The sequence below is a fragment of the Leucoraja erinacea genome, chromosome 28 (genome assembly GCF_028641065.1).
Source record: "Leucoraja erinacea ecotype New England chromosome 28, Leri_hhj_1, whole genome shotgun sequence".
Taxonomy (NCBI): Eukaryota; Metazoa; Chordata; class Chondrichthyes; order Rajiformes; family Rajidae; genus Leucoraja; species Leucoraja erinaceus.
In genome coordinates, this window is record NC_073404.1 from 3,840,855 (window position 1) to 3,861,336 (window position 20,482).

Consider the following 20,482-nt stretch of genomic DNA (forward strand, 5'->3'; position numbering starts at 1 on the left):
CCCTCTCCACCCCCACCCTGTCCAACCCTCCCTCCCCCTTCTCCTTTCCACCCCTCACCCCTCTCTCCTCCCTCTCCTCTCCACCCACACTACCCGCCCTTGTCCTGCCCCTGCTTGTACAGTAACAATCTCGAAACCAATCTACCTTACATTAGTGTTTAAGAGGGAACTGCAGATGCTGGAGAATCGAAGGTTACACAAAAAAGCTGGAGAAACTCAGCGGGTGCAGCAGCATCTATGATGCTGCTGCACCCGCTGAGTTTCTCCAGCTTTTTTGTGTAACCTACCTTACATTAGATGCTGGAATACCCCGGAAGCTACCGCGTAGGATTCGAGAAATCGAAAGTGAAATGACTAGCCTCTGGGTGACATCAACCCCGCTCCACATCTACCCGGCTCCACGTCTACCCCTCGGCATGTTCGCTCTGCTCCTTCACATTCTCGTCGCTGGTAAGACCACCCTGCGCTGTCAGCCGATTCGCACCGCGCTGGCTTTTAGTGTTACATTGAACCCGTGTCTGAAGAAGGCAATGGGCCCCCGTCACCCATTCCTTCTCTCCAGAGACGCTGCCTGTCCCGCTGAGTTACACCAGTATTTTGTGTCTTACCTTCGGCTTAAAGCAGCATCTGCAGTTCCTCCCCACACCCACCATTCCCATTGGACCTCCAGCAAACCGAATACCCAGTTTAGTCGTTATAAATTCAACCTCAGGCACAGGCAGCAACAATATCCTAAAGCAGGGGCGTGTGTTGCTTCTTTGGGACCATACAGCATACAACAGTACAGCACAGGAACAGGCCCTTCAGCCCACAGTGTCTGTGCCCAATATGATGCCAAGACCAACTCTTATCTGCCTGCACGTGATCCATATCCCTCCATTCCCTGCATATCATGTGCCCATCCCAAAGTCTCTTAAACACCACTATCGTATCTGCCTCCACCACCACACCCCCGGCATCAAGTTCCAGGCACTCACCACCGAAGATACTAGAGGAGCTCTATAATCTTTGCTCACCACCCTCTGTGGGGTGGAAGATTGCAACCCTCACGTGGTCCGCCCTGTTTCGACTAATGCAATCAACTCGACGTGCACAAACGGAAGATCAAATAGAACAAGTTGTCCTACAACTTTAGGCTGTGCACGCCACACGAAAGAAGAAGAAGGGGTCACTCTCTGTGTAAAACAAAGAGCCCCACACATCTCCTAATAGCCCTGTCCCACGGTACGAGTTCATTCCAAGAGCTCTCCAGAGTTAAAAAAAAAAAAATCAAACTCGTGGTAAGCACGGAGAATGAACGTAGCGGGTACGTCGGAGCTCGGGGACGTCACTTAGCGGCTCGTAACGCTAACGGCAGGTACTCGGGAAGACTCGCTAACGGCAGGTAAGCACGGGAAGACTCGTGAAGATTTTTCAACGTGATGAAAACTGTCCACGAGAGCCCCGAGTACCGACGAGCGGCCATTACCGTAAATCTCCGAGTTTGAATCAGGGCAAACTCGGGAGAGCTCTTGGAATGAACTCGTACCGTGGGACAGGGGTTTAATCCTTTCAGGTTGTCTGAAGAAGGGTCCCGACCCGAAACGCCACATATTCTTTTTCCCCGCAGATGCTGCCTGACCCGCTGAGTTAGTCCAGCACTTTGTGTCTACATTCTTGTTTATAGACGTATAGACATATGTTTATAGACATCTTGTTTATAGGCATATATTCTCAATGAAGTGGCGTTGTTCAAGCATTGTTAAAAAACGTTCCCTTTGTTTTATACTTTCTACCTTTTCAGGGACGGCGCTGGCCCAGAATGGACACACTGGTGTAAACAGAAAGTTGGAATGCACCTTTCGAGAAGAGAAGCAAAATGAAGAGGCTCATATGTTGGACCACATGACCGTCTCGAGGAAGGCGTTACTGCTCTTTGGTGGTATCGATACCAATGAGAAAGCAATTCATTTTAAAGTAAAAGGTACATCAAGTGAAGTCAACAAGCAGGTTTTATGTGGATAGACAATTTCTATTAGCTGCCTTCTTGAGGCAGTACTTCTTGCAGATCCATTCATGAGGTCATAAGTGATAGGAGTAGAATTAGGCCATTCTGCCCATCAAGTCTGCTCCGCCATTCAATCCTGGCTGATCTATCTCTCCCTCCTAACCCCATTATGGGCCTTCTGCCTATAACCTATGACACCCATACTAATCTTAGAATAAAGGGGAGGCCATTTAAGACTGAGGTGAGAAAAAACTTTTCCACCCGGAGAGTTGTGAATTTGTAGAATTCCCTGCCACAGAGGGCAGTGGAGGCCAAGTCGCTGGATGGATTTAAGAGAGAGTTAGATAGAGCTCTAAGGGCTAGTGGAATCAAGGGATATGGGGAGAAGGCAGGCACGGGTTATTGATTGGGGACGATTAGCCATGATCACAATGAATGGCGGTGCTGGCTCGAAGGGCCGAATGGCCTCCTCCTGCACCAATTTTCTATGTTTCTAATCAAGAAGCGATCTATCTCTGCTGTAAAAATACCCACTGACTTGGTCTCCACAGCCGTCTGTGGCAAAGAATTCCACAGATTCACCACCCTGCAATGGCGGGGAGGTCAGTACCCGTGATGGACTGGGCCTAGTCCACCACTTTCTGCAGCCTTTGTTGTTGAGCGTTCAACTTCACTGAGCCAGGCTGTGATGCATGAGTAGTATTTCTAAAGTGTTTTTATGGAGTCACACGGTGTGGAAACAGGCCCTTTGGCCCAACTTGCCCATGCCGACCAACGTGCCCCATCTACGGTAGTCCCTCCTGCCTGCGTTTGGCTCATAACCCTCTAAACCAATCCTATCCATGTACCTATCTAAATGTTTCTTGACCATTGTGATAGTCTGGTACCTCAACTACATCCTCATGAAGTGTATATGGATGTATGTATCAGGTACATCATGGATAGGACTGGTTTAGAGGGATATAGGTAGACACAAAATGCTGGAGTAACTCAGCGGGACAGGCATGAGAGAAGGAATGGGTGACGTTTCGGGTCGAGACCCTTCTGCAGCCTGAGGGATATGGGCTATACGCAGGCAGGTGGGACGAGTGTAGATGCGACATGTTGCCCGTTGTGGGCAGGTTGGGCCTGTTTCCACGCAGTACCACTCGACGACGCTTGTGAATCATCCTTCCGCCCAATAGAAATGCAAACTTTTCCTTCTCTTACCAGGCTCCTCTGTGGATATTTTCCAATATGTAGACGGGAAACACGAGGAATTGGAATGCGAAATCAGCCGGTATTCCACACACAACCACCATGTTGACTGGCCCCACCAGGGTGCAGAATCACCGGGGAAACGATGGTTCACCATGACTCTGAAGCACAGACACGGCAAGTTCATCACAACCAGCTTCATGAGAGAACTAAAACCACCTGATGATGAGGCCAAGGAACAGATTGAAGCACAGACCGATGAGGACACTTCACCCATTGGAAACACGGACACCCTCATCATTCAAGGTAACGTTTTAACACTTGAGGCGACTAAAGAAGACACCGCCATCTTGCTCAAAACGACACAAGAAAAGACAGGTGTTTTTAAACCATGCATATTTTAGTTTTAATCAATAGTAAATCGAAAGATTAGTTTTAACCAATTTAGATTTAACCAATTCTAAATGTCATATGCTGAGAGAATGGAGCAGCTGGGCTTGTACACTCTGGAGTTTAGAAGGATGAGAGGGATTCTCATTGAAACATATAAGATTGTTAAGGGCTTGGACACACTTAGAGGCAGGAAACATGTTCCCGATGTTGGGGGGAGTCCAGAACCAGGGGCCACAGTTTAAGAATAAGGGGTAAGCCATTTAGAACGGAGACGAGGAAACACTTTTTCTCACAGAGAGTGGTGGGTCTGTGGAATTCTTTGAATCAGAGGGCGGTGGAGGCAGGTTCTCTGGATAATTTCAAGAGAGAGCTAGATAGGGCTCTTAAAGATAGCGGAGTCAGGGGATACGGGGAGAAGGCAGGAACGGGGTACTGATTGGGGATGATCAGCCATGATCACATTGAATGGCGGAGCTGGCTCGAAGGGCCAAATGGCCTGCTCCTGCACCTATTGTCTATTGTCTAAAACTGCACAGTGGCACAGTGGTAGTGTGTTTGCGTCACAGCGCCGGACACCCAGATTCGATCCTGATTATGGGTGCTGTCTGTACGGAGTTTGCACGTTCTCCCTGTGACTGCGTGGGTTTTCCCCGGGTGCTCCGGGGTCCTCCCACACTCCAAAGACGTACAGGTTTGTAGGTGAATTGGCTTTGGTAAATAATTGTAGATACATACAGGAAGCACCCAGATTCAGGATCGAAACCTGTGTCCATGGCACTGTAAGGCAGCAACTCTGCTGTTGTGCTGCTCTGCTATTAGTGGGGTTAGGTTTATTATTGTCATGTGTGCCAAGGTACAGTGAAAAGCTTCGTTGTGCTTATTCAGACAATTCACAACTACAAATCTAGTCAAACTCAAGTACAATAGATAGAGCAAAGCGCAAGATTCATAGCAAAAGGATTTGAGTATAGGAGGAGGGAGGTTCTATTGCAGTTGTACAGGGTCTTGGTGAGACCACACCTGGAGTATTGCGTACAGTTTTGGTCTCCAAATCTGAGGAAGGACATTATTGCCATAGAGGGAGTGCAGAGAAGGTTCACCAGACTGATTCCTGGGATGTCAGGACTGTCTTATGAAGAAAGACTGGATAGACTTGGTTTATACTCTCTAGAATTTAGGAGATTGAGAGGGGATCTTATAGAAACCTACAAAATTCTTAAGGGGTTGGACAAGCTAGATGCAGGAAGATTGTTCCCGATGTTGGGGAAGTCCAGGACAAGGGGTCACAGCTTAAGGATAAGGGGGAAATCCTTTAAAACAGAGATGAGAAGAACTTTTTTCACACAGAGAGTGGTGAATCTCTGAAACTCTCTGCCACAGAGGGTAGTCGAGGCCAGTTCATTGGCTATATTTAAGAGGGAGTTAGATGTGGCCCTTGTGGCTAAGGGGATCAGAGGGTATGGAGAGAAGGCAGGTACGGGATACTAAGTTGGATGATCAGCCATGATCATATTGAATGGCGGTGCAGGCTCGAAGGGCGAATGGCCTACTCCTGCACCTAATTTCTATGTTTCTATGTTTCTATACATACAGAATATAGTTCTCAGCTTTGTAGCGCATCAGTTCCATAGACAAAGTCCAATGTCCCCAATGGGGAATCGGACAGTACCCTAGCTGATGGAAGGGCCGTTCAGAAGCCTGATAACAGAGGGGAAGAAGCTGTTCCCGAGTCTGGTGGTGCGCGATTTCAAGCTTTATTTTTCCCGTGGGAAAATCCCGTGGGATCACGACTTTGTTTTTGTTTTTTGTTTTTTTAATTTATTGGAAGCAGTGTACACAAATATAAACAGCGGCATATGTCATAATACAGTTATTGTACAGCTTCAATTTTAATTTTTCGCTAAAAGTTGAGAGGAAAGAAGAGAGAGAAAGCAAGAGAGGGAAAAGGTGGAATGTGCAAGGATAGAACCCCTAGACTACCAAATTGGTGAAGTCAAAGAGTGAGTAAGTAAAAGAAATAAGGAAGACGTAGAGAAATAAAACGACCAAAACAGAAAGAAAAACAAAAGGCGATGATATACCTGCCTCGTATCCCTCCCCACCCATCACCCAACCCATAATTAGATTTAACTCCAACATTATGTTGCACCACACTATCCTTGTAATGGAGACAGAGGGGACACGTCTCCCCCATGTTTTGAGAGGTGGAAGACATCCCCCCCAAGTTTTTGTAAACCGGATTTTAAAACCCGGTGAAACCTCCGCTCTCTACGAGACAGTGGGGGTGGGACTGATGTTCGAGGGCGGTGATTGGAGGAGGGAGACGTGGCACAGACCTGCGCTTCATCCGCAGCCAGGATGATCCCGGCCGGCTCTCCGGCGCTGTCCTGTCCCCTCCCGAGCGCCCCCCCCGTGGGTGGCCAGAGACGTCGGCAGCAAAGATCCTCCGCTATAGGATGTCAAGAAGGAACTGCAGATGCTGGAAGATCGAAGGTACACAAAATTGCTGGAGAAACTCAGCAGGTGCAGCAGCATCTATGGAGCGAAGAAAATAGGCAGCGTTTCGGGCCGACGGGTTTCGGCCCAAAACGTCACCTATTTTCTTCGCTCCATAGATGCTGCTGCACCCGCTGAGTTTCTCCAGCAATTTTGTGTACCTCCGCTATAGGATGTTTGGTCGGGAATCAGACGGGCCAGTGCAGAGAAACAGCGCTAAACCCAGCTCAACTCTGCCTGTCCTGCCAGGTGAGCCTAAAGCCGTCCAGGACTTGCGGGAAATATAGCCAGCGTGGAGAAGCAGCGCTGGTGTCCCGTCAGTCTAGGCAGGGCTGTAGTTAACCCGGTGAGACAGGCAGAGTTGAGCTGCATTTAGCGCTGGATTGAGCCTCCGAAGCCTCGTGCGCGTGTGTGTATGTGTGCGCGCATGTGGCCGCCAAAACATTATGTCCCCCGGACCCCTCCATGTTTTGATAGCGAGTTCCGCTCTTGAATGTATCAATGAATGGTGTCCATGTCTTCGAAAAATGCTCGGGTTTTTCTGCTAAGACGAGTCTCATATTTTCAAGATGTAGCGTCTCGGACATGTTTGTAATCCACATGTTGAGCGTAGGGGCAGATGTATGTTTCCAAAATTAGAGTATTAGTTTTTTTGGGAGAAAGACTTTAATTGCAAGTTTGAAATATTGGAGCCCTCAATGACACAATTGTTTTTACAATGCGAGTTTCCATAACCTGTGGTTTAAGAACATGGAACTTTGAGTAGTACAGCCCAGGAAAGGGCCCTTTGGCCCACAATCCCTGCGCCGAACATGATGCCAAGTTAAACTAATCTCCTCTGCCTGCAATTTCAGGAAAGTTTAGAGATACAGCACGAAAACAGGCCCTTCGGCCCACCGACCAGCGATCCCCGCACATTAATACTATCCTACACCCACTAGGGACAATTTTTACATTTACCAAGCCAATTAACCTACAAACCTGCACGTCGTTGGAGTGTGAGAGGAAACTGAAGATCTCGGAGAAAAGGTCACGGGGAGAACGTACAAACTCCATACAGACAGCACCCGTAGTCGGGTTCGAACCTGTGTCTCCGTGCTGCAAGCGCTGTAAGGCAGCAACTCTGCCGCTGAGCCACCGTGGCTGCCCCAAGATGCATCTCCCTCCACTCCCTGCATGTTCGTGTACCTATCCAAAGGCCTCTTGAACACCACTATTGTAAATGCCTCCATCACCAGCCCTGGCAACGGGTTCCAAGCACCCACCACTCACAGCACAACACATCTCCTTTAAACTTTGCCCCTCTACACCTTGAAGCTAATGACCTCTCCTATTAGATTTTCCCATCCTGGGATAAAGGTTGTGAGTGTCTACCCCATCTACGTCTCGTAATTCGACACACTCTACTTCTATCAGGTCTCCCCGCAACCACAGTGTTGCAGATGACACAATCCATATCTGTCCGACCTCCCTCTGTGGCTAATACCTACAAATCCAGGCAGCGTTCTGGTATACCCCATCTGCAAAGTCACCGCGTGGCAGAGGCTTTGCCGAGGTGCCGTGGCCGCGGTGCCCGCCCGGAGGACATGAAGGCTCAGCGAACCGTGGTGGATCGAGGGCCCACTGGACCCTCCTGGAGGGCCGGCGAGCAGACCGGCTGCGGGAGGGCATGCATGGCCTAGACGGGGGAGTGGCCGCTGGAGGCCCTGCAGCAGCCAGGGGCTCGGCTGGACCGGGGACCGCTCCAAGAGGCCCAGCACGTGGACCGCACACGGCCTACAGCGGTGGAGCAGCGGAAAAGGTCACCATGGCTACCAATATAGTTGTGATTTACTATTGAAACCAAAAGTTGATGTTATTTTAGTTTTAGTTTAGAGATACAGCACGGAAACAGGTCCATTGGCCGTGACCGCACCGACCAGCGATCCCCGCACACTAGCACAATCCCACACACACTAGGGACAACTTACAATTTGTCTTCAAACTTTTTTCGTCTTTAGAGCTTGGGGGGGAAACTGGGGATCCCGGAGAAAACCCACGCAGGTCATGGGTCCGTACAGACAACAACACCCATAGTCAGGATCGAACCCGGGTTTCCTGCGCTGGAAAGGGCCTGTCCCACTTGCCGATTTTTTTCGGCGAACGTTGTCATCATTGACTGACGAATCAGGTCACTGAGCACGTCGCGGCGTGACGAGGCTTGATGACGTATTGACGAGCGGGGCCTCCTCAAGTGTCGCAACATTTTTTTGGTCTGGATTTTGAAATGTTCAAAATCTTTTGGTGACCCTGATATGTCAGTCAATGATGCCGGCAGTCTCCGAAACAATCACCAAGTGGGACAGGCCCTTTAGGCAGCAACTCTACCGCAGTGCCCTTCACCCTCAGTCTTATGTGTCAAATTACGTTGCCTAAGAATGCTGATGCCAAACCTTTATGCAGAACCAAAATGAGCTCAGTCCAGTCTTAGCTCAAGGCAATATTTGTGGAACGGATATGGAAATAATGCATCGGACTGGATGACTCAACTCTAAACTGGACGTGATTCATTTTGATCGTGTCCGCTCATCATTATTCATATCCATTTTCAGTATTCTGCCCTGTTTTCCCAAAACATCCCAACGCATCTGATCGGGAAGCACCGCAGCCTGGTTTGGGAACAGCTCCATCCAAAAAATTGGCAGTGAATTGTGGATGCAGCCCAGACCATCACACAAACCAACATCCCTGTCATTGATTCCATCTACACCTCACGCTGCCTCGGCAAGGCCAGCAGGATCATCAAGGACCAGTCTCACCCCGGCCACTCCCTCTTCTCCCCTCTCCCATCAGGCAAGAGGTACAGAAGTGTGAAAACGCACACGTCCAGAATCAGGGACAGTTTCTTCCCAGCTGTTAGCAGGCAACTGAATCATCCCATCACAACCAGAGAGCAGTGCTGAACCACAGTCTACCTCTTTGGTGACCTTCGGACTATCCTTGATCGGACTTTGCTGGCTTTACCTTGCACTAAACCTTATCATGTATCTTATACACAGTACATGGATCAATGGTAATCATGTATTGTCTTTCCGCTGACTGGTTAGCACGCAACAAAAGCTTTTCACTGTACCTCAGTACACGTGACAATAAACTAAACTAAACTAAACTTCACTAACCGATTCACCTCCACCCCATTGCAGACATTAGACTTTGTCTGTGGAGCTGGTGCACTACAATGCTGAGAACTACTGTATATTATACACTCTGTGCTTATCCCCTTTGCTCTACCTGTTGTATTTAAGTTTGACCTGATTGTGTTCAGAGATATACAGCATGGAAACAGGTCCATTGGCCCAACATGCCCATGCCGACCAACATGCCCCATATAACCTGTACAGTATTCAACTGCCTGCGTTTGGCCCATATCCCTCTAATCCATGTGCCTGTCTAAATGTTTTTTGAACATTGTGATAGTACCTGCCTCAACTAGCTCCTCCGACAGCTTGTTCCATATACATACACCCCCCCCCCCCCCCCATCACATTTAACCTATGCCCTCTGGTTCTTGGTTCCTCTTCTCTGGGTAAAGACCACATCTATTCCTCTTATGATCTTATACACACCTCCATATCCTTCCTGTCTTGGGGTGACCAGAACTGTAGATCAAAGGCATCGAAGAGTGCAAAGAGAGACACAAAAGCTGGTGTAAGTCAGCAGGTCTTGTGGGAAACGATAGCAGGCATCACAGTGGAGCAGATGATAGCGAGCCAGTGATCTGTGTTCAATGATGTGAGGATGTGTAGGGAAGGAACTGCAGATGCTGGTTTACACCAATGATAGACTCAATGTGCTGGAGTAACTCAAGCATGACAGGCAGCATCTCTGGAAAAAAAGGACTAGGTGATGTTTCGGGACTGAGAGTCGGGGGAGGGGGAAACTAGGGGTATGAAAAGGTACAGGACAAATTAGAGCCGCCACTGATGGCAAAGGAAAAGTTGTCCATGGTTGGCTGTGGAAGAAGTGATAACGAAAGGATACAGGGAAGCGAACAGTGGAACTAGCAGGATGGCTAGGGTGGGGGAGGGGAGAGAGAGAGAGAGAGGGAGTATCAATGTTAGAGATATCAATGTTCATACCGCTCAGTTGTAAGCTGCCCGAGCGAAATATGAGGCGCTGTTCCTCCATTTTGTGTGTGTGTGGCCTCACTCTGACAATGGAGGAGGCCCAGGACAGCAAGGTCCGTGTGGGAATGTGAAAGGGAGTTAAAGTGTTGGGTAACTGGGAGATCGTGTAGGCCCCAGGCCAGAGATGCATCCTGACCCGCTGAGTTACTCCAGCTTTAGTGTCTGTCTTTGATGTAAACCTGCATCGGCAGTTCCTTCCGACACATTTTACCCGCACTCTTACATCCCTCTGATGTACAACACTCCCCAGAGCCCTGCCATTCACGGTATAGGTCCTGCAATGGTTAGACTTTCCAAAACGCAACACCTCCCACTTATCTGCATCAAACTCCATTAACCATTCCTCAGCTCGCCTACCCAACTGATCAAGATCCTGGTGTGGTATGCATAGTATCACCTGATCAGTTTGGATAGCGTGCAATACCAAGTTTGTCACTGTGGTACACATGACGATAATAAACATAGCACTAACACCTAATATCATTTACCCATTTAGAAATGCAGTAATTTTTTTTTGACCTCAGCAGGGAATAGCGGAGGAATGATTTAACACCAATCCAGGACCGCTGCCGATTCTCCGGCACCCTCGATTCCCGGGCCTTGCCGTATTATCCGTTTTGCCAGATCGCCAGAGGTCGCGGCCCGCAAAGCCGGCCCCGGAAGTCGGCCATGGGAACGGATCTGCCGGCTCCGGCCAGGCCAGAGTTCCAGAACCCCGGCCGCAGGGGGGCAAATCTGACCCGGCGATCGGCCGCGGAAGTCCCCCCCCCGATGAGATTGAGATTGGCCGCTTCACCGATAGGGGCCACGTGTGCAAGGGGGATTTCAAGTGCGCTCTCGTGGTTTTGTCCGGATTAAGGAGGTGCCGGTCCATCAGTTGCTGGAAGATCGGGGGTGGAGCTGTATTGCAAAAGAATTAAGGCCTAGTCGGCAATAAATAGGTAGACTACAATGGTAAGCATCGGAGGTAAATTAAATGTGTGGGAAGGAACTGCAGATGCTGGGTAAAATCGAAGATAGACACAAAAAGCTGGAGTAGGTCAGCGGGTCAGACAGCATCTCTGGAGAAAAGGAATAGGTGATGTTTCGGGTCGACCCTTCTTCAGATCTGGCTCTACCAGAAACGACACCTATTCCTTTTCTCCACAGATGTTGCCTGACCCGCTGAGTTACTCCAGCATTATGTGTCTATCTAAGGTCAATGAAACTTGTGCGATATCATTAACCATCGATGTGACCCCGCTGTTTCTTTCCACTTGCCAGTGAAATACATTGTCCGCACACGAACTCCATTGGTCAGAAGCAAAATGAAGCAAGATGTCGTCCTGGACTGCGGCTTCAAGATTGACCACAGGAAGGACTTCTACGTTGACTGGAGGTATCAGCACAAAGGCGTGAGGAAAAAACTGTTTATCTACAATGGGAAGAACCAGCAGACCGAACAGATTGAGAAGGGAGTTGGAACATTCTTGGATCAGATCGGGGACGGGAACGCATCCATCCGCATAAGAAATGTGGACATTAGCAGTGAAGGATCCTACACCTGCTTGGTGTATGTCCCTCCACTATTTGGAACACACACCATCAATCTGGAGATATGGGGTAAGTTGCCAATTTTGATGACACGACCAGTTTAGTTTAGAGATACAGCACGGAAACAGGCCCTTCGGCCCACTAAATCCACGCCGACCAGCGATCCCTGCACACTAGCACTTACCCTACATACTCTAGGGACAATTTACACTTATATCAAGCCAATTGATATCAAACCTGTAGGTCTTTGGAGTGTGGGAGGAAACCGAAGATCTTGGAGAAAATCCTCATGGGGAGAACGTACAGACAGCGCCCGTAGTCAGGATCGAACCCAGGTCTCTGGCGCTGTGAGGCAGTAACTCTACCGATGCGCCACCGTGCCACCCTTGAGTATTGAACTTAGATTAATATTTTTGGGGTACTGAAGACATTAGCAGAAAATCAGGAGGAAATCTGCTGGATGGGCGATGTTTTTGGTCATGACCCTTCTTCAGGCGGGTCCTATCTCTGAAGAAGGGTCCCGAACCATAATATCACCTATCCTTAAAGATAGATACAAAAAGCTGGAGTAACTCAGCGGGGCAGGCAACATCTCTGGAGAGAAGTAATAGGTGATGTTTAAGGTTGAGACCCTTCTTCAGATTCTCGAACCGAAACGTCACATATTCCTTTTCTCCAGAGATGTTGCCTGTCCCTCTGAGTTACTCCAGCTTCTTATGTCTCTCTTCAGTGTAAACCAGCATCTGCAGTTCCTTTTGTTTAAGAAAATCGACTGGGCTTATTTTCACTGGAATTTAGAAGCATGAGAGGGGTTCGTATAGAAACATACTTAAGGGAACATATTGAATGGCCATGTGAGTGAGTTTTAATCCTACAAAATGTGTACGTTTTAAACCTAAAACGTTTCTATGTCTTAAAACTGCAATGTTTCTACGTTTTAAAACTACAAAGTTTCTCTGTTTCTCGTCCCCTTTGATGTCACGTTTTCACACCTTGCACCTCCTTATCTCTGTGTCTCCCTCTGCCCCGACTCTCGGTCTGAAGATGGGTCTCGACCCGGAACGTCGCCCATTCCTTCTCTCCGGAGATGGCGTGCCTGTCATAGAAACATAGAAACATAGAAAATAGGTGCAAGAGGAGGCCATTCGGCCCTTCGAGCCAGCACCGCCATTGTGATCATGACTGATCGTCCCCTATCAATAACCCGTGCCTGCCTTCTCCCCATATCACTTGACCCCACTAGCCCCTGGAGCTCTATCTAACTCTCTCTTAAATCCATCCAGTGACTTGGCCTCCACTGCCCTCGATGGCAGGGAATTCCATAAATTCACCACTCTCTCAGTGAAAATATTTTTTCTCACCTCAGTCTTAAATTACCTCCCCTTTATTCTAAGACTGTGGCCCCTGGTTCTGGACTCGACCAACATTGGAAACATTTTTCCTGCATTTAGCTTGTCCAGTCCTTTTATAATTTTATATGTTTCTACTATAAGATAACTCCTCATCCAGTCCCGCTGACTCACTTCATTGTGTTGTCTCCCCTGTGCAGAGGCGCCCACAGTGTCCCTGAGCCACAGCTCGCTCTCGTTGAGGGAGGGTGACGAGCAGAAGCTGGCGTGCGGCGCGGAGCGGTACTACCCGCTGGACGTGACGGTGCGCTGGCAGAAGCAGCAGGGCGGGGAGCGCCTTCTGCCCAACTACCTGTCCAACACCGTCTTATCCCCACACCAGCCGAACAGGGATGGCACCTTCAACATGACCAGCTACTTCCGCTTCACCGCCTCCCTCAAGGACAACGGCGTGACGTTTATTTGTCACGTCGACCACGTCAGCTTGGAGAAGACGATCAAACGCTACGTCCATGTAAAAGTGCAAGGTAAACAATGAGCAGACATTTTAAATACTGTGTGGAAACGGGATGGCGGGACTGTCATATGCTGAGAGAATGGAGCAGCTGGGCTTGTACACTCTGGAGTTTAGAAGGATGAGAGGGAATCTCATTGAAACATATAAGATTGTTAATGGCTTGGACACGCTAGAGGCAGGAAACATGTTCCCGATGTTGGGGGAGTCCAGAACCAGGGGCCACAGTTTAAGAATAAGGAGTAAGCCATTTAGAACGGAGACGAGGAAACACTTTTTCTCACAGAAAGTGGTGAGTCTGTGGAATTCTCTGCCTCAGAGGGCGGTGGAGGCAGGTTCTCTGGATGCTTTCAAGAGAGAGTTAGATAGGGCTCTTAAAAATAGCAGTCGGGATATGGGGAGAAGGCAGGAACGGGGTACTGATTGGGGATGATCAGCCATGATCACATTGAATGGGATGAATGGCCTACTCCTGCACCTATTGTCTATTGAAACTGGCCCTTCGGCCCACACGGACCATCCATCACCATCCACCATCAAGGCAGCACAGCGACACAGATCTGGTTTGATCCAAAGGCGTGCGGGTGTGTAGGTTAATTGTTCTTTAAGCTGTCCCCCTAGTGTGTAGGGAGTGAACGAGAAAGTGGGATAACATGGAATGAGCGTGAATGGGTGATCGATGGTCGTAGTAGACCAGGTGGGCCGAGGTGAACCATCATCTGCAGTTCCTTGTGTCGAGAACTGACAAAGCCGCACGTCTTTGGGAAGTGGGAGGAAACCAGAGAATCCAAAGGAAATCCACACGGTCACAGGGAGAACGTGCACACTCCACTCAGACAGCACCCGTGGTCAGCATCAAACCCGGGTCTCTGGTGCTGTAAGGCAGCAACTCTACCAGATACACCACTGTGCTGCCCCTATTGTTAAGAATGAGTGCGGGAACTATTTGTTTCTGGTGGTGGATGCATGAAGGCTGAACAATATCAGGAGACAATTCCTAACCATGTCTCTGGGCAGTTTAGTTTAGAGAGACCACTTGGAAACAGGCCGACCGAGTCTGCACCGACCAGCGATCCCCGCCCTCTAACACTATCCTACACACACCAGGGACAATCTACATGTACACCAAGTAAAAATGAACCTGTAAACCTTTGGAGTGTGGGAGGAAACCTAAGATCTCGGAGAAATCCCACGCAGGTCGCAGGGAGAACGTACATACTTAGTACAGACAAGCACCCGTAGTCAGGAGTGAACCCGGGTCTCTGCCGCTGTAAGGCAGCAACTCTACCGCTGTGTGTCACCCTATTCCAGGACGGATGTGGAGTTTTTGGAGCGGGTGCAGAAGGGGTTTTACCGGAGTGATGCCTGGATTAGGGGGTTTATTTTTTTCTAGAGCTTCGGAGGTTGAGGGGAGACCAGATAGAGGTATATAACATCATGAGACGTGTGGATTGGGTAGACAGTCTATGAAGGGAATGTCCAAAGATGAACGCCATACCTTTCAGGTGAGTAGGGGAAAGGTTTAATGGAGTTGTGTTGGGCATGTTTTTTTACACAGTGGGTGCCTGGAACATGCTGCCAACGGTGGCGGAGGCAGATGGCAGCTGGCATTTAAGAGGGGCACATGGATGTGCATGGAATGGAGGGATATGGATCACGTTGATGAACTGTACACTGCAAGGGCCAGGAAGCGAGCGGGCAAGATCATCTCTGACCCCTCGCACCCTGGCCACAAACTCTTTGAATCACTTCCCTGTGGAAGGCGAGTCCGGACTGTCAAAGCTGCCACAGCCAGACATAAAAACAGTTTTTATCCACGAGTAGTTGCTCTACTCAACAGCCAAAAAACTGTAGCCTCCCTTTGAACTGGTATTTTGTTGGTTCACATGCTTGATCAATGGTGTTTTATCATTAATGTGTTATTATTATTATTATTATTAATGTTTCGTGTTTTCTGAGTCATTCGTAACTGTCACCGTATGTCATGTTGATACTTGTGGGCGGAGCACCAAGGCAAATTCCTTGTATGTGAATACTTGGCCAATAAACTTACTTACTTGCGTGCAGCCAGGGGCGATTAGTTTAACATCATCATGTCCAGCATGGGCTGAAGTCTCAAAGCAGTAATGCTCAATATTTTATTTTCCCACAGCACGACCCCAGATATTATTTTATATCTTAGTTTTAATATTGGTCCTATTCTTCTGCACTATTGTGATCATCCTACTAATTCACTTGAATAAAGGTGAGTGCTTTCTGTTTTATTTTACATGTTATTAATGAGTGCGGGGTGATCCCATCTCTAGAGGATTCTAGAGAGACCGCGTGGAGTCAGGCCCTTCAGCCCACCGATTCCGTGCAGGCCAGCGATCATCCCTTTCACTGGCACTATCCTACACATTAGGGACAATTTACAAAAGCCAATTAGCCTACAAACATCCACATCTTTGGAGTGTGGGAGGAAACTGGAGAAAACACACACGGTCACGGGGAGTACATGCGAACTCCACACAGACAGCATCCGTAGACAGGGTCGAACCCGAGTCTCTGGCGCTGTCAGGCAGCAACTCAACCGCTGCTGCTCAACCTTGCCGCCCTTTGTTGTTGTATAGTCTGGGGTTTGTTCTGTACAAGATGACGTCACCTGATGTCTATTGGGGCGGCCCGGTGGCACAGCGGTAGATTTGCGGCCTTATAGCGCCAGAGCCCCGGGTTCGATCCCGACTACGGGTGCCTGCTGTACGGAGTTTGTACATCCTCACTGTGCCCGCGTGGGTTTTCTCCGGGTGCTCCGGTTTCCTCCCACACTCCAAGACGTACACGTTTGTTGGTTAATTGGCTTCAGTGCAGATTGTAAATTGTGCCTAGTGAAGAGGATAGTGTTAGGGTGCGGGGATCGCTGGTCGATGGGCCGAAGGGCCTGTTTCCACGCTGTATCTCTAATCTAAACTAAACTAAACTATTCATAGCCAATGTGTTTCCATTCCTGTAGCTTCAGTGGAGAGCAAGGAAAGCGTTTGTGCACATAACCGTGTGAATTTTACCCTGTAGTTTATCCATTTTGAAAAAGTGTTTTGAACAACGCTAGCAATGATGATGTATCAGTGATGTGGTGGTGCTGACATGTTGTAATGATGCTGTATTCTTTGCTTTGCAGTTATGGACAAAAACAAGGTAAGAAAAATATTGTTTCAATATTACATTTATTCATGCAGGAAAACAGTACAAAACATGATATGTTCCTAAGTCACTGGAGCAGTAGTGGACATTTGACCAATCTAGTCTACTCCCCCATTCAATCATGGCTGATCTTTCTTTCCCTCTCAACTCCATTCTTTTGGCCTCTCCCTATAACTCCTTACTCCCGTACTACTATAAATATCCAATGACTTGGCCTCCACAGCTGTCTGTGGCAATGAATTCCACAGATTGACCACCATCTACCAAATAAATTCCTCCTCATCTCCTTTCTAAAGGTACAGTGCATTCAGAAAGTATTCAGACCACTTCACTTTTTCTACATTTTGTTACGTTATAGCCTTATTTTAAAATTGATTAAATTTGTTTTTTTTTATCATCAATCTACACACAATACCCCAGAATGAAGAAGTGAAAACAGGTGTTTATAAATTTTTGCAAAGTAATTAACTGAAATATCACATTTACGTAAGTAATCACACTCTTTGCTATGACACTCAAAATTGAGCTTCGGTTCATCCTGTTCCCATCGATTATCCTTGAGATGTTTCTACAACTTGATTGGAGTCCACCAGTGGTAAATTAAATTGATTGGACATGATTTGGAAAGGCACACACACCCGTCTATATAAGATCCCACTGTTGACAGTGCATGTCAGAGCATAAACCAAGCCATGAAGACGAAGGTACACAAAAATGCTGGAGAAACTCAGCGGGTGCGGCAGCATCTATGGAGCGAAGGAAATGGGTGACGTCACTTATCTCCTTCGCTCCATAGATGCTGCTGCACCCACTGAGTTTCTCCAGCATTTTTGCGTACCTTCGATTTTCCAGCATCTGCAGTTCCTTCTTGAACATGAAGACGAAGGAATTGTCCGTAGACTTCTGAGACAGGATTGTGTCGAGACCACGAAGACCCGTTGCCCTGGCAACATTTCAGTGCGGCCTGGCCAAGCGTAGCCGTGGTGACCTCCGTCCGCTGCTCCACCGCTGTAGGCCGTGTGCGGTCCACGTGCTTGGCTTCTTGGAGCGGCGCCCGGTCCAGCCGAGCCCCAGGCTGCTGCAGGCCCTCCAGCGGCCACTCCCCCGTCTAGGCCGTGCAATCCCTCCCGCAGCCAGTCCGCTCGCCGGCCCTCCAGGTGGGTTCCATGCGCCCTCGATCCGTGGCGGGCGAGGCAGGGGGGTTCCGGTCCATGGCGTGGGTTTTCCAGTCACGTTTCCTTTGTCTCCCCTGCAGAAGAAGCCGTACTGAGCCCAGGGAAGAGCACTCCAGGCAGGATGCAGCTGCTGAGGTGTCCTTGGAACATGTTCCAGTGCCTTCTCGCCAATGAACCTCTTCAAAACCCTTGGCTGTCGGTAAATGCATGGAGATTGGACGCACCGGCAACCCACATGGACCCATTGAGGCAAATCACCCAGTTATTTGTTTACCGGGGGAGGAATATTGACCAGGACACCAGACCCACTCATTGGGGCTTCACATCCACTCGACCCCCCCAGTGAAATGGAAAGTGGAGCCTCCATTTAAAGTTCCACCCAATGGGCATTTAATGAGGATTCTTACTGACGGTGTCTTGAAGTGAACCTGAACCTACAACCTTCCGAATTTGAGGCAGCAGCTTTAGCCATGGAGTCATAGAGAGACGCACCGACCAAGTCCAACCCGTCCATACCAGTTCTATGCCATCCCAATTGTTGATTGGTGGCTAGTGCAGACTTGGTGGGCCGAAGGGCCTGTTTCCATGGTGAATATCTGAGCTAAAGTCTAAGGTTTTCCTGTCTTTCACTGTTATCCTGGTTTCACAGTCCCGTATCCCTTTGCCGTCACCTCTCCCACAGCCAACAATGGACCATTGTGGGCTCCACCTCTCCTTGATCATCGGTGCCGGGCAGCTCTGATTTGTTCTTTTCATGCCTTTCATTCATTTGTTCTTTGCTCCTTTTTCATACCGCTCGTCTCCCTCTCCCCTGACTCTCAGTGGGAAGAAGGATCTCGACCCGAGACGTCACCTATTCCTTTTCTCCAGAGATGCTGCCTGACCCGCTGAGTAATTCCAGTATTTTGTGTCTTATCTTCTTGCCTTAGTTGGCTGCAGTACTTAGACCAAGGTGAGGAAAGAAATGTGTTGCTTTTATTGCAATTAAAAAAAAACCTGATCCCATTTTCGAAGCAGAGCCTAGATACCAATGGATATTACTTTATTCCAAGGTTTCCTAAGGTGAAGTGCATTTGCAGGTTGGTATCTGGATTGTGTGACACAGAGGTGGCTGGGGTTTGATTTCTTAAAGAGGAGATCTGGAAGTTCATCTTCCAAAGGTATTGGCCATGGCTCATTGGGTAGTGCTCTAACCCCTCGGCCTCCGGGTGTCCCCAAGACATGCGGGTTTGTAGGTTTAATTGGCCTCCATAAAATTGGCCCTTGTGTGTAAGTTCATAAGACGTGGGTGCAGAATGAGTCCATTTGGCCCATCAAGTCTACTCCACCATTCAATCATGGCTGATCTATCTCTCCCTCTCAACCCCATTCTCTGACTTTTCCACATAACCTTTGACGCCCGTACTAATCAAGAAAACTCTCCATCGCCGCTTTAAAAATACCCAAAGGCCTCCTCAGCATCTGGCAATGAATTCCACAGATTCACCACCCTCTGACTAAAGAAATTCCTCCTCATCTCCTTTCTAAAGCTACGTCCTTTTATACTGATGCTATGGCCTCTGGTCCTAGACTCTCCCGCTAGTGGGAACATCCTCTCCACATCCACTCCATCCATGCTTTTTTACTCTTTGGTAAGTTTCAATGAGGTCCCTCCCCCCCTCATTCTTCTAAACTCCAGCGAGTACAGGCCCAGTCCTGTCAAACGCTCATCACCCATCCTTTTTCTCTAGAGATGCTGCATAACCCACTGAGTTACTCCAGCACTTTGTGTCTTATCTTCGGTGTTAACCAGCACCTGCAGTTCCCCCTTAGAGACAAAACCGTTCCTAGTTCATAGTTTAGTTTGTACTGTTGCAGTGGTTGGGGAAGAAGCAGCTCTTGGACCTGGAGGTCCACAGATTCACCACCCTCTGACTGAAGAAATTCCACCTCATCTCCTTTCTAAAGATAAGTGCAGGGAGTGGATGAGAAAGTGGGATAACATAGAACTAGAGGGAATGGTTGATCCGTGGTCGGCGCGGGCTCAGTGGGCTGATGAGCCTGTTTCCGTTCTGTATTTCTAAACTAAACTATTTAGGGCATTAAACTGGACTTGATTATTTCTAGCGGGACGGTGGTGTAGCGGTAGAGTTGCTGTCTTACGGCGCCAGAGACCCGGGTTCAATCCTGACTTACGGGTGCTATCTGTGTGGAGTTTGTACGTTCTCCCCGTGACCTGCGTGGGTTTTCCCCGGCTGGTCCAGTTTCCTCCCGCACTACAAAGACTTACAGGTTTAAGCGTTAATTGGCTTCGGTATAAATGTAAATTGTCCCTAGTGTGTTAGTGTGCAGGGATCGGCAAGGACTCCACTGGCTCTGCTTATGACTAGTTCATGGGCAGTACTGCAAGGCACCACCAGAGGGTAGTCTAGACCACATTTGTTAATGAACTCAATGTTGCTGTGATTTGTGTAGTTGCAGCAACAATTAGAAGTTGTGTGCAACAGATTTTT

The 20,482-nt window shown here is 48.6% G+C and overlaps 1 protein-coding gene across 1 annotated transcript; it reads left to right on the forward strand.

The window, feature by feature from the left end:
• Positions 1-293: 293 nt before the first annotated feature.
• On the forward strand, positions 294-20,256 carry dhrs13b.2 (dehydrogenase/reductase (SDR family) member 13b.2). Its single transcript, XM_055657541.1, has 8 exons — positions 294-450; positions 1,784-1,963; positions 3,200-3,490; positions 11,503-11,841; positions 13,322-13,648; positions 15,788-15,880; positions 16,793-16,809; positions 18,071-20,256. The coding sequence occupies exons 1-8, from the start codon at positions 351-353 to the stop codon at positions 18,083-18,085; spliced, it is 1,362 nt and encodes a 453-aa protein (XP_055513516.1). The 5' UTR covers positions 294-350; the 3' UTR covers positions 18,086-20,256.
• Positions 20,257-20,482: the final 226 nt, after the last annotated feature.

Excerpts from the sequence above, each read along its gene's own strand:
- dhrs13b.2 (XM_055657541.1), top strand. The coding sequence starts at position 351 with ATGACTAGCCTCTGGGTGACATCAACCCCGCTCCACATCTACCCGGCT. Across the intron at positions 1,964-3,199 it reads AATTCATTTTAAAGTAAAAG|GCTCCTCTGTGGATATTTTC; the intron begins GTACATCAAGTG and ends TTCTCTTACCAG. Across the intron at positions 3,491-11,502 it reads GGACACCCTCATCATTCAAG|TGAAATACATTGTCCGCACA; the intron begins GTAACGTTTTAA and ends TCCACTTGCCAG.